The sequence below is a fragment of the Symphalangus syndactylus genome, chromosome 13 (genome assembly GCF_028878055.3).
Source record: "Symphalangus syndactylus isolate Jambi chromosome 13, NHGRI_mSymSyn1-v2.1_pri, whole genome shotgun sequence".
NCBI classification, from domain to species: Eukaryota; Metazoa; Chordata; class Mammalia; order Primates; family Hylobatidae; genus Symphalangus; species Symphalangus syndactylus.
This window is the reverse complement of record NC_072435.2, coordinates 24,477,393-24,495,078: the sequence shown is the minus strand read 5'-3', so window position 1 is coordinate 24,495,078 and position 17,686 is coordinate 24,477,393. Positions and strand designations below refer to the sequence as shown.

The 17,686-nt window shown below is 50.5% G+C and overlaps 1 protein-coding gene across 2 annotated transcripts in view; it reads left to right on the top strand.

Annotated features, from left to right (window-relative positions):
* Window positions 1-664: 664 nt before the first annotated feature.
* The window catches only part of CACNG7 (calcium voltage-gated channel auxiliary subunit gamma 7), a 30,089-nt gene continuing 13,067 nt past the window's right edge, over window positions 665-17,686 (top strand). For both annotated transcript variants that reach the window (XM_055239030.2, XM_055239029.2), the window contains exons 1-4: window positions 665-763; window positions 3,811-4,035; window positions 5,498-5,584; window positions 6,325-6,465. In XM_055239030.2, coding sequence (XP_055095005.1) covers window positions 3,840-4,035; window positions 5,498-5,584; window positions 6,325-6,465 — 424 coding nt within the window. In that variant the 5' untranslated portion in view covers window positions 665-763; window positions 3,811-3,839. The remainder of the gene's footprint in view (window positions 764-3,810; window positions 4,036-5,497; window positions 5,585-6,324; window positions 6,466-17,686) is intronic.

The following is a 17,686-nucleotide window of genomic DNA, read 5'->3' as shown; positions in this document are numbered from 1 at the left end:
CCCCGTCCTCGTCAGGGGACCCCCAGGATTGTCCCTGCTGTCTCTCCTTCTCAGAGTCTCTCTCTCTCTCTGTCTCTCTGTCTCTATGTCTCTGCCTCTGTCTCTGTCTCTTCTCCAAGCTCAAGGTCTCTGGGTCTCAGCATCTCTCAGCCCCAGGCCTCTGGGCGTCCCCCTGTCTCTTTCTGTCTCTTTCTGGTCTCTGACCTCTCCACTTCCCGGGCCCAGAATCTCTGCGCCTAGGTGGTGAGGGGTGGTCTTAAACTCTGTCTCTCTCCCTCCTTGTCTCTCTCTGTCTCTGTGTCTCCTTCAGTCTCCAGACCCGAGTCCCTGGATTTCTCGGCCTCAAGGTCTCAGCTTGACTTTCTCTCTCTGCCCTGTCTCTCTCTTTGTGCCTCTGCCCCTCTCGGGCTCTCTGCCTCTGTTTCTGTTCTCTCTCCCTCTCTGCCTCCCCCATCCTCAAGGCCCATCTCCCTCCCTGGCTGCATCCTTCCCCCCTTCTCTCCCCGCCCCTCCCCTCCTCCGCAGTAGCCAATGAGCGGCCGCAGGTTCCTGCTCCCGGCTCCGTCCGCCGAGTGAGGCCGCGGGCGCGGGGGGTGGGGGGTGGGAGGCCGGGAGGGGGCCGGGACGCCGGGCTCCGGGGCGGGGGCGGGGGGCGCGGGCACCGGCGACCCCGGTGGCGGCGGCGGCGGCCGGGGGAAGCCTCGGGGCCGGTCATGCGGCTGCGGGGCCCGCGGCCCGGAGCGTCCGCCCAGCCCTGAGCGAGGTGAGCGCTAGCGGAGGGTCCTGGGAGGAAGAAGGGGCGCCCCTCGAGGTGGCTGCGAGCCGGGTTTGGGGCAACAAGGGACCCGAGTGGCTCCAGGGGTGGTGAGATCCTGGCGGTCGGGACGCCCGAATTCGAGCGGCTATGGGGGATGCAGGGACACCTGGGCCTGGCGATCCCGGAGGACGGGGTCCGAGGGTCCCGGAGTGGGAAACTGCACCCTTCACGTCCGAGTCGCAGCGACCGTGGGCTGGGGAGGGCAGAGGCCGGGTCCTTGAGGAAGGCGGTACGGGGCGAGGGCGGAGGACCCAGGCCCGCCCAGCGCAGGGTGTGGGTCTGGAAAGGGGTCCCCAGAAAGGGGGAGTTACGGTCTCCCGAGAGATGGAAGAGAGATGGAGTTTGGGCTTAAGACTTGCAGAACGGGACCCCGGAGATTCAAACGCCTGAATCCGGGAAAGGGTGGGAGAAAGAGGGAGAAGAGGAGGCTCCAGGCCTGGGGGGAGAGTCCCAAAGGAAGAAAGGCTGGAGGAACAAGGAGATCTGGGCGGGCCAGTGAGAGTGAGGAGGAATTGGAGCAAGATTGGGTTTTAAAACGGGGTGCGAGCATGTGGAGAAGGGACGAGGTCCCAGCTGAGAGTCAGAGGGGCGAAAGGGGGAAGCTGAGATCGGCTACCTGGGATGGAGGCAGCCAGGGTGGCCAGGGCGATGGTGCCCGTTTCCGAGCCCACAGGGCTGCCAGAGGACCAGGCAGCTCGCGGTCAAACCCCTAAGCCGCCGGGCGGGGGATGGGAGGAAAAGCTGGCCAGAGCGTTCCCTGACTCCGGATCTCGGAGGCCTCCAAGAGGCTGGGGGGGAAGGAGGGGGGATCTGGAGGCTGGGAGTGCGGGGTGGAGCGGGGAGGAGGGAGGGTTGTCTCAGACTCCAGAGTCTTTATTCAGGTGGAGCAGAGTTGCAAGGCTAGAAGAATTCTGGTTAAGGAAAGTGGAGTTTTATGTCTTGATTACTTTGTAGGGGAGAGTGCTGAGGGGTCTCAACTTTCATAGTTAAAAAGATCCCGGGTATTCAGGGATGTAGAGTCTCTGGCTGATATAGGCTGAGGGTCCCAAGTTGACACCCCCAAATCATGGGATTGCGTGGCTTGGGGAAAACTCTTGCAGGGGTCGGGGGAGAATCGTGGGTAAGGAATTTCAAGTCCTTGAGCTCTGGGTTGGGAGCTCCCTCGCTGGAATTTCTAGGTTCCTAAGTGGAATCGGGGAGGCCACAGATATGAACTGGGGATCTCCTGTTTGGAGTCTAATGTTATGAAATCGGGACTCCATGCTGGATGTTGAAGAAGATCTGTGATTGGAAGTCCCAGCATGGGAAACCGGGGTCCAGAAATTTCAGATCGTGTGTTAAGAGAGTGGGTTTTGGGACTCCTGTTTGGGATTTTAGAGTTCAGGGCACTGAATCCTAGTTGGAAGGATGAGAGTCCGTTGTTTGACTGGGGTGCTCTGATTAGGATGCTGGATTGGTGGTGGTGGTGATGGTGGGGTCCCAGCTCATTCATGATTTTTTTTTTTTTTTTGAGATGGTGTCTCACTCTGTCACCCAGGCTGAAGTGCAGTGGTGCTATCTCGGCTCACTGCAACCTCGCCTCCCAGGTTCAAGCTATTCTCCTGCCTCAGCCTCCTGAGTAGCTGGGATTATAGGTGTGAGCCACCGTGCCTGGCTAATGTTTGTATTTTTAGTAGAGACAAGGTTTCACCATGTTGGCCAGGCTGGTCTCGAACTCCTGACCTCAAGTGATCCACCCACCTCAGCCTCCCAAAGTGCTGGGATTACAGGTGTGAGCCACCTCACCCAGTCTCAGCTCCTGATTTTGACATTCTGGAATCTCTAATCGAGATTCTGGTTCTATGTCTCTGGGTTCCAATGTTCTGGGACTCAGCAGCCTGTGAAGACACTCCAGCATTCCAGGTCCAGGGGCCTGCCTAGATCTGGGAGGGTGGGATTAGGATTCTGGAGCTAGGATCTGGGTTGTGTGATGTCATCTCAAATTGGGATATCAAATGAGGTCAAGACACAGGATCAGAGTTAGGTCACGGGTCAAGTTCTTGGTGTTAGAATTGGGTGTTAGGCTCAAGATACAAATCCAAGAGGCTAAACTTCAGTGGGGACCTCTGCTCAAAGTCTTAGATAGGGCTGAGGTCAAGGGTGTGAAGCCCTGGTATGGGGTTAGAGATCCTTCGTTAGTGACCCACTTGGGGATTTCTGGGTGTAGTGCAGAGACAGGGTGCAAGAAAATGTATCAGGGTATCAGATTAGGGCATGAAGTTAAGACTGGGTAGCCTGGGTTAGAGTTTCTGACCAGCTCAAGTTGTAGAGCATCCAGGGTTCAAGCCTAGTGCCCTGTGCTCTGGGATCTAGGTCCTGGCTCAGAGTTGAGGTTATTGATTCTTGTTGGAGTCTGGTGTTCACAACTAGGGGCTTCGATCGGCACACAGAGACAGGGCTGTGGGATGCCAGGGCCTAGAGTTGAAATCATTGATCTGCCTAATAGTTTCTGAGTCACTGATCCACACTCAAGGTTAGGGACTCTGGTGGCATCTGATTTCTAAGTTAGGGTCTCAGGTCAGCAGGTGAGGTTAGGTTTGGGCAGGGGGACCTGGTTCTGGGGTTGAGAATCTCAAATTAGAATTTCTGCTCGGAGTCACAGTATTTGGGACCCAGGTCCAAACATGGTTGGAGCCAAGATTCAATCTCTGGGCCTGGGCTGAAAGTTATGATTAGAAATCTAATTCTGGGGTTGGGGATCTGGATCTGGATCTGGAGCTACAGCACAGGCAGCAGGTTTGGGGAGCCCAGCCCTGAGGCTGAGGCTCAACAGTTGGTGTCTCTGGTCAGACTCTAGGGTTGGGGTCATGGGTCAGGCCACGGAGGTCAGATCTGAGAGAGTTCGAATTGGGAGTCGGTGTCTCTGGCTAGGGCCCAGCATCCCGGGTTGCTTCATGGGGTCAAGGCCTCTGGTCGGTCCCATGGAGTTCTACACTGTCGCTTCCCTCCCACAGGCCCCGCAGGGCGCCCCCTGCCTCTGAGGATGAGTCACTGCAGCAGCCGCGCCCTGACCCTGCTGAGCAGCGTGTTTGGTGCGTGTGGCCTGCTCCTGGTGGGCATCGCGGTCAGCACTGACTACTGGCTGTACATGGAGGAAGGCACGGTGCTACCGCAAAACCAGACCACCGAGGTCAAGATGGCCCTGCACGCCGGCCTCTGGCGAGTCTGCTTCTTTGCAGGTACAGCCCTCACCCGTCTTCCACTCAACAGTTTCTGCCTTGCCTGGGGTCTGAGAATCTTAGCCGTATCCCATCCGTTGAGTTCCAGAAATCCAGAAACGGATCCTGATTCTCTCGTGGAAGCTCAAATTTCTACGTGGAGCCCCAATGACTAGCCCTTTATTCCTGGATCTAGGAGCCTCAATGCTCCAGGACCCTAACCCCTAAGGAATTCTGGAGTCTTCCTTTAAAGTTTGTAGTCTAGGTTTAGAACTTGTCCCCTGCACAATTTCAGTGCTGAATGGGCAAGAGTTAAAAAAAAAAAAAAATGCATGGGATGGGCGCAGTGGCTCACGCCTGTAATCCCAGCACTTTGGGAGGCCAAGGCAGGAGTATCCCTTGAGCTCAAGAGTTTGAGACCAGTCTGGCCAACATGCTGAAACCCCGTCTCTACTAAAAATACAAAAATTAGCTGTATGTGGTGGCACACCCCTGTAATCCCAGCTACTTGGGAGGCTGAGGCAGGAGAATCACTTGAACATGGGAGGTGGAGGTTGCAGTGAGCCGAAATCACACCACTGCCACTGCACTCCAGCCTAGGTGACAGAGTGAGACTCCATCTGACTCTGCCTAGCTCTGACTGCTGGCGTGCACCTGTAGTTCCAGTTATTCAGGAGGCTGAGGTGGGAGGATTGCTTGTGTCCAGGAGTTCGAGGCTGCAGTGAGCTATGATGGTGCTGCTGCACTCCAGCCTGGGTGATAGAGCAAAACCCAGTCTCTTAAAAAAAAAAATAAATAAATCTATACCTCCCAGGGACCACAAAGACCCATTCATTGTAAGAATCCTGGCTCCCCAGACCTCGTCCTCTTTAGGGACCATGAGTTCTGATCCACAGCCCCTTCGTTGCTTAGGACCTAGAGTTCCAGCCTTGTCCTCCTTCAACCAGGAGTCTCTAGGGCAGCTAGAAAGAGTAGTCCGAGGCCAGGCGAGGTGGCTCATGCCTGTAATCCCAGCACTTTGGGGGGCCAAGGCAGGCGGATCACAAGGTCAGGAGTTTGAGACCAGCCTGGCCAACATGGTGAAACCCCGTCTCTACTAAAAATACAGAAATTAGCCAGGCATAGTGGCGCATGCCTGTAGTCCCAGCTACTCAGGAGGCTGAGGCAGGAGAATCACTCGAACCCAGAGGCAGAGGTTGTGGTGAGCTGAGATCGTGCCACTGCAGTCCAGCCTGGGCAACAGAGTGAAACTCCATCTCAAAAAAAAAAAAAAAAAAAAAAGAAAAGAAAGAGGAATCCCAGACAGACATCTACCCACCCCCTTTCCCAACACCCCTGGAGCAGTACAGCTCGCAACCCTTGGGTTGGGCCTTGCACCCCCATCCTGGGGTCTCCCCTCTATCTGTCCTGCCCCCCACCCCCCAGAGCCTCTCTAGAGCTTAGGAGCCTCTCATCCAGCCCTGTCTGTTTCTCTTCCCCCCAGGTCGGGAGAAAGGTCGCTGTGTGGCCTCAGAATATTTTCTTGAACCGGAGATCAACTTGGTGACGGAAAACACGGAGAATATTCTGAGTGAGGGGATGCGGGGGCGCCTAGCACAAGAGAGCAAGATCACAGCCGAGTTGTGGAGTCCTGGGAGGGGCAGGACTAGGGAAAGGGTGGGGTCCAAGGGAAGGAGGGGAGGCTTGAAAGAAGGCAGAATGGGCCAGGCGTGGTGGCTCATACCTGTAATCCCAGCACTTTAGGAGGCTGAGCTGGGTGGATCACCTGAGGTCAGGAGTTCAAGACCAGCCTGGCCAACATGGTGAAACCTTGTCTCTACTAAAAATACAAAAATTAGCTGGGCGTGGTGGTGCACACCTGCAGCTACTCAGGAGGCTGAGGCAGGAGAATTGCTTGAACCTGGGAGGTGGAGCTTGCAGTGAGCCGAGATTTCACCACTGCACTCCAGCCTGGGCAACAGAGTGAGACTCTGTCTCAAAAAAAAAAAAAAAGGAAGAAAGAAAGAAGGCAAGGCAGAGTGGTGGTTAGGTAAGAAGAAAGGGCAAGGTTGAAAGGGTGAGCTCAGTCCGGTTGGTGAGGAGCAGTCAATCAGAAAGGGGCGGAGTTAAGCCCAAGGAGGTGTGGCCTGTGTGAGGGGGCGTGGCAGGCTTGTGTCTGCGGAGGAAATATCAGGGGAAGGGGAGGAGTCAGTGGGGGAAGGGAGGAGCCAAACAAAAAGGCAGAGGTGGTGAGAGCAGAGGTCAAGGAATGGGGAAGTGTCCCACTGGAGATTCCCCCCTCACCCCTGTCTCTCCCCATCCCCTCCCCAGAGACAGTGCGCACGGCCACCCCCTTCCCCATGGTCAGCCTCTTCCTCGTGTTCACGGCCTTCGTTATCAGCAACATCGGCCACATCCGCCCGCAGAGGACCATTCTGGCTTTCGTCTCTGGCATCTTCTTCATACTATCAGGTGAGCCTAAGGACTTGTGGGCTGGGGGACCATTTCCAGTTCCGGGGACCTGTGGTTCCTTTTCCACTTAGCCACTTCCTTGCTGTGTGGCCTGGGAGGAGTTGCAGACCCTCTCTGAGCCCCACTTTCCTTCTATGTGCAATGGAAATAGCAGTGCCCATTGCAAAGCGTCCTTTAGAGGACCACATTATAGCGAGGGCTTACTGGGTGCTAATTAGGTACCAGGCTCTGTTCTGATACTCACAACAACCTTGTGAGGTAAATCCTATTAATAGCCCATTTTACGGATATGGAAACAGACGCTCAGAGGGATGAAGTCATTTGCTCAGGGCCATACAACTAGTGAGAGGCAGAGCTGGGAATGAAACTCACGCAATTCGCCTCCGGAGGCTGTATTTTTAACCACTGCTGATAAACTGCAATTAACAGTTTACAAGGCTCCTTATTTTCTGTGCAATATTTTGTTTTAAATTTTTTCAAATAAATGGAAAAGTCCAAAGAATTTTATAGCGAACACCCATGTAGCCACCACTTAGAGTCAACCATTAACAGGTCACTAGACTTGCATGATCTTGCGTCTGTCCATCTGTCTGTATGTCCAACCCTCCATCAATTTACCTTATTGTCTAAATGCATTTCAGAGTAAGTTTCAGGCATCAGTACACTTCACCCTACTTACGTCATCATACATGTGATTAACTAGAGTTCAATATTTGTTTACGGTGTTTTTTTTCTTCTTTTGAGGCACAAGCCTCTTTTGCATATGTGATCTCACACCCATCTCCTAACATCGCTACCTAGGAATTATTATTAGCACTGACTTGATAAAATGGGGGTACCAAGGCCCAGAATTGCATAGAGAGTTGCCCAAGATACAAATGTAAACTATTTCCAGAGGACTTGAGTGTCCAGAATTCCAGTAAAGCCTTTTTTCTTTTTTCTTTTTTTTTTTTTTTTTTTGACGGAGTTTCGCTCTTGTTGCCCAGGCTGGAGTACAATGGCACGATCTCGGTTCACCACAACCTCTGCCTCCCGGGTTCAAACAATTCTCCTGCCTCAGCCTCCCAAGTAGCTGGGATTACAGGCATATGCCACCAAGCCCAGCTAATTTTCTTTTTTTTTTTTTTTTTAATAGAGATGGGGTTTCTTCATGTTCGTCAGGCTGGTTTCGAACTCCCGACCGCAGGTGATCTGCCCACCTCAGCCTCCCAAAGTGCTGGGATTACAGGCATAAGCCACTGTGCCTGGCTTTTTTTTTTTTTTTTTTTTGAGACGGAGTCTCCCTCTTGCCCAGGCTGGAGTTCACTGGCATGATCTCGGCCCATTGCAACCTCTGCCTCCCAGGTTCAAGCGATTCTCCTGTCTCACCTTCCCGAATAGCTGGGATTACAGGTGTGTGCCACCATGCCCAGCTAATTTTTGTATTTTTAGTAGAGATGGGGTTTTGCCATGTTGGCCAGGCTGGTCTTGAACTCCTGGCCTCAAGTGATCCTCCTGCCTTAGCCTCCCGAAGTGCTGGTATTACAGGCATGAACCACTGTGCCTGGCCTAAAGCCTTTTTTCTTGAGTGTTACTCTCCTCCGAATTTCAACTCAGTCCAATCCAATTCAGTTAAAAATCAGCCCAAATCAACTCAGCTGGAGTACATTTAACTCCATCCATCCAACCCAACTAACCCCAATTCATTCTGACTCAATTCTTCAGTTCAATTCAAATGAATTCAACATAATTTAATTAAACTCAAATCAGGTCCTTATAATTCAGTTGATAGTTTATGAACAACCCCACTGCATGTCTCATCTCCATTCTGTCCCCTGGGGCCGGCACTCAGCTCCCTCTTTTCAGTGGCTGTGCAAATAGTTGAAAAGGGATCTTCCAGCTAAGCAACTAAGATCCAAAGCACCTGATCCAGTATCCGCTCCTTCAGTGTCTGCTCCTCACTCAGCCTCCTCTTGGTGCAACCTCCCCCATGCCTTCAACCTAACCTGAAGAGACCTTTTCCAAGGGAAAGCAGGGTGCAACCTCCGTGCAAACTTGAATCACAGCGGGTGGAGCCAGACACTGAGCTAAAATAAGACTTGGAGAATATCACGATCCTAGACTGTCAGAGCGGAAAGGTCTCATCATTTTTCAAATGGAAAAATAGTGGCCTAGAGAGAAAAATTGGGGCAAGAGTAGATAGCATGGGGATTTTCATTCAACCCGTCAAAATCATTATAAGGAAAGTCCCATTGTTTGCGATTCACAGGAACGGAAACAGGGGCTCGAAGAGGCGACATAGCTTGTCAATGGCAGAACTGGATTGGAATCTAGGGTATTCTGATTCCTAAATCCATGCTTATACCACCCACTGCACCAGGAACTGGCTGCCCAAGGTCACGCTGAGGATCAGTGGTGCAGGCAGGCTGGAAGTCACGTCTCTAGGGTAACAATAGAGTAATTTGGAAGAGATTGAATCCAGCTGCCTGAATTCCTTCCTAGCATTCATTTCACAGGCTATGACCTATGCACTCCAGACCAAGATATCCAGGCATGTGCTGCCAAGCTTGTGGTGTATAGTGGCTGAAGGCCACATGTTGTAAACCTAGAAAGAACTGGGTTCAAATCTTGCCTCTACCACTTACGGTTTGAACCAAAGCCTTCTTTTGTGGAGTTATTGAGGGGACAAATCTTGGTCAGTGGTTGGCAAACTTTTTCTGCTTAGGGCCAGAGAGCAAATATTTTAGGCTACATGAGCCATAGGTTCTCCGATGCAACTATTCAACTCTACTGGGAGGCAACTTGGCCACTGTAGTACAAAAGCTGCCAGGCGTAAGCAAATGGGAGTGGCTGTGTTCCGGTGCCTATTTGTGGACTCTCAAATTTGAGTTCAATGTAATTTTCATGTGCATGAAATATTTTCTTCTTTTGATTTTTTTAAAATCTAAATGCCTTGATATTTTTTAATCAAAAGAAGAATAATAGGTAAAAATCCTGCTTAGCTCACAAACAATACAAAAGCAGGCAATGGGCCAGGTCATCATTTGCCAACCCCTGATTTAGATCATGAATGTAAAGCATCTGACCCAGTGCCTGGACTGTAACAATAAGCGTTCAACACTTGTTTTTTTTGTTTTTGTTGTTTTTTTGTTTTGTTTTGTTTTGTTTTTGAGACAGAGTCTCGCTCTGTCGCCCAGGCTGGAGTGCAGTGGCGCAATCTCAGCTCACTGCAAGCTCTGCCTCCCGGGTTCACGCCATTCTCCTGCCTCAGCCTCCCCAGTAGCTGGGACTACAGGCGCCCGCCACCATGCCCGGCTAATTTTTTGTATTTTTAGTAGAGACGGAGTTTCATCGTGGTCTCGATCTCCTGACCTCGTGATCCGCCCGCCTCGGCCTCCCAAAGTGCTGGGATTACAGGCGTGAGCCGCCGCGCCCGGCCTGCGCTTGTTGTTTTAAGTAAATAAATGAATGTAGTAATAATAGTAGTAGCACTAGCGGTGGTGGGGGTGGTGATAGTAGCAGTAGTAGCAGTACTAGTAGTAACAACCAACTTTTTAATTTTTATTTTACTTTTTTATTTTTTATTTTTCTGAGATGGAGTTTTGCTCTTGTAGCCAGGCTGGAGTGCAATGGCGTGATCTCGGCTCACTGCAACTTCCGTGTCCCAGGTTCAAGTGATTCTCCTGCCTCAGCCTCCCGAGTAGCTGGGATTACAGGCATGTGCCACCACACCTGGCTAATTTTTTTTGTATTTTTAGTAGAGATGGGGTTTCACTGTGTTAGCCAGGATGGTCTTGAACTCTCGACCTCAGGTGATCTGCCTGCCTCAGCTTCCCAAAGTGCTGGAATTGCAGGCGTGAGCCACCGCACCTTGCCCTTATTTTTATTTTTTAATTTTTCTCCCCTTCTGGCCAAATTTCAAATTTTTCCAACCCAGGCTCCTCACCATGGCATTATGCTGCCCCACCAAGATTAAAATCATAAAAAGTAAGGAGATTTAAAAGGAGAAGTTAAGGACAGAAATAGTACCAATGCCTTGGGACTTGGAATGGAATAGCCTGGTGTGACTGCCTCCTGTTCACAATGAGGAAACCAGGGCTCAGAGACAGAAAGACAGGGATTGCCCCAGGCTGGTCATCGGTGGAGTTGCCCCAGGCTGGCCATCGGTGGAGTTATCCCCAGGCTGGTCATCGGTGGAGTTATCCCCAGGCTGGTCATCGGTGGAGTTATCCGAGGTCTGGTCATTGGTGGAGTTATCCCCAGGCTGGTCATCGGTGGAGTTATCCCCAGGCTGGTCATTGGTGGAGTTGCCCCAGGCTGGTCATTGGTGGAGTTATCCGAGGTCTGGTCATTGGTGGAGTTATCCCCAGGCTGGTCATCGGTGGAGTTATCCCCAGGCTGGTCATTGGTGGAGTTGCCCCAGGCTGGTCATTGGTGGAGTTATCCGAGGTCTGGTCGTTGGTGGAGTTATCCGAGGTCTGGTCGTTGGTGGAGTTATCCGAGGTCTGGTCATCGGTGGAGTTGCCCCAGGCTGGTCATTGGTGGAGTTATCCGAGGTCTGGTCATCGGTGGAGTTGCCCCAGGCTGGTCATTGGTGGAGTTATCCGAGGTCTGGTCATTGGTGGAGTTATCCGAGGTCTGGTCATTGGTGGAGTTATCCGAGGTCTGGTCGTTGGTGGAGTTATCCGAGGTCTGGTCATCGGTGGAGTTATCCGAGGTCTGGTCGTTGGTGGAGTTATCCGAGGTCTGGTCGTTGGTGGAGTTATCCGAGGTCTGGTCATCGGTGGAGTTATCCGAGGTCTGGTCATTGGTGGAGTTATCCGAGGTCTGGTCATCGGTGGAGTTGCCCCAGGCTGGTCATTGGTGGAGTTATCCGAGGTCTGGTCATTGGTGGAGTTATCCGAGGTCTGGTCATTGGTGGAGTTATCCGAGGTCTGGTCGTTGGTGGAGTTATCCGAGGTCTGGTCGTTGGTGGAGTTATCCGAGGTCTGGTCATCGGTGGAGTTATCCGAGGTCTGGTCGTTGGTGGAGTTATCCGAGGTCTGGTCATTGGTGGAGTTATCCGAGGTCTGGTCATTAGTGGAGTTATCCGAGGTCTGGTTATTGGTGGAGTTATCCGAGGTCTGGTTATTGGTGGAGTTGCCCCAGGTCTGGTATTGGTGAATTTTGGAGGTTTCCACTGGTTTCAATTTTGGAGAAACCAGTGGAAGGGCTAGGGCAGGAGGGTTATGGTCACAGCTGGGCATTAAATGTCTCACAGGGACCTGTGCTGGGGATGGGCTAGAGGGAAAGAGACTGGAAATGTACAAACTGAGGAGGCTTGTGTAGTGGCCCAGGCCGTAGCAGATACGGTCTGTGCTGGGGCTGGAGATGTGGGGAAAAGGCAACTGGATGGTCATGTGAGAGACGGATATTGATGGAAGAATCAATAGAATCAGATGACTGACTGGATGTGGTTGTAGGAGAAGTGGGAGGAAGCTAGACGGGCATTGGTTTTTTTCCAGGTCATAAGAGGCATGCACATGCCTGTCCCACATTAGCCCCTGATCATTAAACATGATCTGTGGATATGCTTATTCATTCAGTCTTCAGATGTCCTGTACACCAGGCCCTGTCCTTGGCACAGAAGACACAATTAAATCTCATGTGTAGCCCATGTGCACTCACTCACAGAACAGCTCCCGACTACCTGTCAGTCAAAGCTTTTCACACTTTTTCTTAAATCCCTTCAATAGATCCCCATTGCACTTAGAATACATCCAAATGCCTCAGTCTGGCCTCCAGTGTCTTCTATGATTTGGCTACTGCTCAGATCTCTGACCTCATCTCCTCACCCACTAGCACTCTCCGCATTGCTTGTAACTTCAGCCACACTGGCCTCATTCTTCTCCTTGAAAATGCTAATCACAGCCTCACCTCAGGACTTGGTACACTCATTATTCTTCCCTGCTTGGAAGTCCCTTCCCCACCTCCAACTCCACCCGACCCTGACTCTCTGAAGCCTCAAGCTTTTTTCTCTTCAGAGTTGCTTTCTCTGACAACAGTACCTAGTATTCCCTTACCCCACTATACTATCACATGCTTTATTTTATATTTTTTCACAGCATTTATTGCTACTGTTGTGCTATGTGTTTTTTGTCTTCTTGTATCAGAACATAATCTTCAAAAGGGCTGAGACAGGCCAGGTGCGGTGGCCCACACCTGTAATCCCAGCACTTTGGGAGGCCAAGGTGGGTGGATCACTTGAGGTCAGGAGTTCGAGACCAGCCTGGCTGACATGGTGAAACACTATCTCTACTAAAAATACAAAAATTGGCTGGGCATGATGGTGGGCCCCTATAGTCCCAGCTACTGGGAGGCTGAGGCAGGAGAATCACTTGAACCTGGAAGGTGAAGGCTGCGGTGAGCCAAAATCATGCCACTGCACTCTAGCTTGGTCGACAGAGCAAGACTCTGTCTCAGAAAAAAGAACAGTGAGGGGGATGCTGAGACCTTTTCTTTCCTTTTTTTTTCTTTTTTTTTGAGACAGAGTGTCGCTTTGTCACCCAGGCTGGAGTACAGTGGCACAATCTCCTGCCTTAGCCTCCCGTGTAGCTGGGATTACAGGCACCCGCCACCATGCCTGGCTAATTTTTGTATTTTTAGTAGAGACGGGATTTCGCCATGTTGGCCAGGCTGGTCTCGAACTCTGACCTCAAGTGATCCACCCACCTCGGCCTCCCAAAGTTCTGGGATTACAGGCATGAGCCACTGCGGCCCAGCTGGGCTGAGACCTTTTCAAACATGTTCTTGTTTGTATCTTAGAGCCTAGAGGTGTTGTTTGTATGAAGTGCAAACTGAAATATTTCCAGAATGAGTAAGGGCAGAATGGATGAGTGACAGTCCTGGGTATTCTGAGAAAAGGGAAGATGCTTTAACCTGACATAGTAGGGTGCTGTGGGGAGGGTGAGAGAGACCAGGGAGGGCTTCCAAGAAAAGGTGACAGCTAAGTTGATGCCGAAAGTGTCGGGGGAAATTTTCAAGTCCAGAAAGAAAAGAGCCTGGTTTGGAGATGGAATTCACAGCATGCGATAAGGCCCCAGAAAGGAGCTAGGACAGGCCAGACACAGTGGCTCATGCCTGTAATCCCAGCACATTGGGAGGCCGAGGCAGGCAGGTCACCTGAGGTTAGGAGTTCGAGACCAGCCTAGCCAACATGGTGAAACCCCGTCTCTACTAAAAACACAAAAATTAGCCAGGCCTGGTGGCAGGCACCTGTAATCCCAGCTACTCGGGAGGCTGAGGCAGGAGAATCGCTTGAACCTGGGAGGCGGAGGTTGCGGTGAGCCGAGATTGCACCATTGCACTCCAGCCTGGGCAACAAGAGTGAAACTCCATCTCAAAAAAAAAAGGAAAGAAAAAAAGAAAGCAGCTAAGACAGAGGTCGACGCCAGTGCACCTGTCCATGGTCCTGAAACCCAGTTGTTCTTAAGCCAGGATGGTTCTATTCAGCTTGGAATGTAGGTGACTCTTGCCTACTGTGCTTTAAGAATTACAAAGCAGATGTAGTTGAGGGGGTGGGAGGAGAGTAAGAGAGTTGGATTGCAGAGATCCGAAAGGGGGAAGGGAGGGACAAAAAGAGAAAGGGAAAATAAGGTTATTTTTGGAGAACCAGGGCTAATGTAAAATGGCCAGAAAGAAAAAGCAACGATAAGAATGACTTACTACAAAGAAAAAAGAAAACAAAATCTCTTCCTCAGTGGAAATATTTCTTTCTTTCCCATCAGACCCTGGTCCTGATTCTGCTTATGGAGACTGGTATTTATTTATTTATTTACTTATGGAGGCAGGGTCTTGCTCTGTTGCCCAGGCTGGTGTGCAATGGTGCAATGTCAGCTCACTGCTACCTTTACCTCTTGGGTTCAAGCAATTCTCATGCCTCAGCCTCCTGAGTAGCTGGGATTACAAGTGTGCACCACCATGCCTGGCTAAATTTTTTTTTATATTTTTGTAGAGATGGGGTTTCACCATGTTGGCCAGGCTGGTCTTGAACTCCTGACCTCAAGTGATCTGCCCACCTCAGCCTCCCAAAGTGCTGAGATTACAGGCATGAGCCACCGCACCTGGCAGAATGTTTGTGATTTAGAGCTGTAACGTGAAACTTGGGCCTTAAGTCTGGGGTTGGAGTGAACTATGAGGCAGGTGTTGTCAGCAGGAACCAGATCACAGACAGCCTGGAACGACAGGCTGCCTTGTTTCTCCTGTGGACAACGAGGAACCAAGGAAGAGTTCTGAGCCTGGAGGGATAGAGTCTGCTTTGGGTTTCAGAAAGGGAGATGAGGATTTTGGAACAATGGTACAAACATACAAAATAAGGCCTGAAGGCCGGGTGCGGTAGCTCACGCCTGTAATTCCAGCACTTTGGGAGGCCGAGGTTGGCGGATCACAAAGTCAGGAGTTCGAGACCAGCCTGGCCAACATGGTGAAACCCCATCTCTACTAAAAATACAAAAATTAGCCGGGCATAGTGGCGCACGTCTGTAATCTCAGCTACTCAGGAGGCTGAGGTAGGAGAATCACTTGAACCCGGGAGGTGGAGGTTTAAGTGAGCCGAGATGGCGCCATTACACCACTCCAACCTGGGTGACACAGTGAGACTCCATTTCAAAAAAAAAAAAAGAGAATAAGGCCTGAGCTGGGGCAAGGGACTTGGGGAAGCAAAAAGGGAGTTAGATTTATGAGGAATTCAGGAAGTAAAACAGACATAATTTGATTGTCCTTCAGTGACCATCCCTGATGGATGAGAGAGAGAGAGGAAAAGAGTGAAGCTGATTCCCCTGCATCTGAGTTAGGCACTGCAGTGAGTGTGATTTCTGGGCTTCCTTTAATCTTCCTTTCCTATAAACCTGTTCATATTTCAAGACCGATCTCAGGTGTGTTTTCACCATGTAATGCTTCATGATCACTTTCTTTTTTTTGTTATTTTTTTATTTTTTGAGATGGAGTCTCGCTCTGTCACCCAGGCTGGAGTGCAGCAGCATAATATCAGCTCACCACAACCTCCACCTCCCAGGTTCAAGCGATTCTCCTGTCTCAGCCTCCCGAGTAGCTGGAATTACAGGTGCCCGCCACCATGCCCGGCTAATTTTTGTATTTTTAGTAGAGACAGGGTTTCACCGTGTTGGCCAGGCTGGTCTCAAGTGATCCGCCCTCCTTGGCCTCCCAAAGTGCTGGGATTCCAGGCCTGAACCACCACGCCCAGCCTATAATCACTCCCTTACTGTGTCTCAACATTATGGAATACTAGAAGTTGAAAGTGTTATGGAAGTTCAGAGCAAGGAAAAGTTAATTCTTGGAAGGGATAGAGGAATGGCGGGATTTAGAGTGAATGGGCTTTTCTAGACGTTCCAGCTGCATAGCAAGCGTATTCATCCATTCAAACAGTATTGACTAGTTGCTGGAGAATAATAAAGAACCAGGTGGACTTGTTTCTAGCATCATGGAGTTCCTAGCATCCAAATGGGGACGGAGGAGATGTCTAATAAAAAAGTAACAAATAGATAATATAATGTTAGATGGTGCTACATGCTACAAAAAAAAAAAAGTAGGTTAGGAGAAGGAGAGTGATGGGGAGGGGTCATTATATTATCCCACCCACCCGAATAATCCAAGGTTTTAAAATAAATGTTTTTCTCTCTATCTCTCTATCTTTCCCTCCTACTTCACTTTTTTTTTTTTTTTTTTTTTTTTTTTTGAGATGGAGTCTCACTCTGTTGCCCAGGCTGGAGTGCAAGGGCGCCATCTCTGCTCACTGCAACCTCTGCCTCCTGGGTTCAAGCGATTCTTCTGTCTCAGCCTCCTGAGTAGCTAGGACTACAGGCGGGCACCACTACGCTGGGCTAATTTTTTTTTTTCTTTTGAGATGGAGTCTCACTCTGTTGCCCAGGCTGGAGTGCAGTGGCTCGATCTCAACTCATTGCAACCTCCACCTCCCAGGTACACAAGATTCTCCTGCCTCAGCCTCCCAAGTAGCTGGTATTACAGGTGCCTGCCACCATGCCCCGCTAATTTTTTGTATTTTTAGTAGAGATAGAGTTTCACTGTGTTAGCCAGGATGGTCTCAAACTCCTGACCTCATGATCTACCCACCTAGGCCTCCCAAAGTGCTGGGATTACAGGCCTGAGCCACGACATTGGACCAATTTTTGTATTTTTAGTAGAGATGAGGTTTCACCATGTTGGCCAGGCTGGTCTTGAACTCCTGACCTCAGGTGATCTGCCCTCCTCAGCCTCCCAAAGTGTTGGGATTACAGGTGTGAGCCACTGTGCCCAGCCCACCTCACTTTTTAAACACACCACACACAGATTTGTTTGGCTTTAGCGTTTGAAAGTAAATTGCAGACATGTTGATAGTTCATCTCTAAAATTAAGTGTTAGTATGCATCCTTTAAGGCTAAGGGTCGGGTGCTGTGGCCTCACTTTGGGAGGCCGAGGTGGGCAGATTACTTGAGCTCAGGAGTTCAAAACCAGCCTGGGCAACACGGTAAAATCCTGTTTCTCCAAAAAATACCAAAAGTCAGCTGAGCATGGGGCATGCACCTGCAGTCCCAGCTACTCAGGAGGGTGAGCTGGGAGGATGGCTTGAGCCCAGGAGGCAGAGGTTGCCATAAGCCGAGATCATGCCACTACACTCCAGCCTGGGCAACAGAGCCAGATCTTGTCTCTAAATAAATAAATAAATAGAAGAATAATACATTCTTCTCCATAACTACAACAACATTATCAGACCTGGACATTTTATAATTCCATAATATAATTTAATACATTTTTAAACTGTCCTGGCTATTTCAAGAATGTCTTTTATAACTCTTTCGCCAGAACCAGGATTCAATCTAGGTCCATGCATGACATTTAGTTAATAAGTCTCTTTTCTGGCTGGGTGCAGTGGCTCATGCCTATAATCCCAGCACTTTGGGAGGCCGAGCTGGGCGGATCATTTGAGGTCAGGTGTTTGAGACCAGCCTGACCAACATGGTGAAACCCTGTCTCTGTTAAAATACAAAAAGTTAGCTGGGTGTGGTGGTGCATGCCTGTAGTCCCAGCTGCTCAGGAAGCTGAGGCAGGAGAATCGCTTGAACTCGGGAGGCGGAGGTTGCAGTGAGCTAAGATCGCACCACTGCATCCAGCCTAGGTGACAGAGTAAGACTCTAAAAAAAAAGAAAGAAAGAAAGAAAAGCCTAATTCCACTACTATTTGTTTTTAC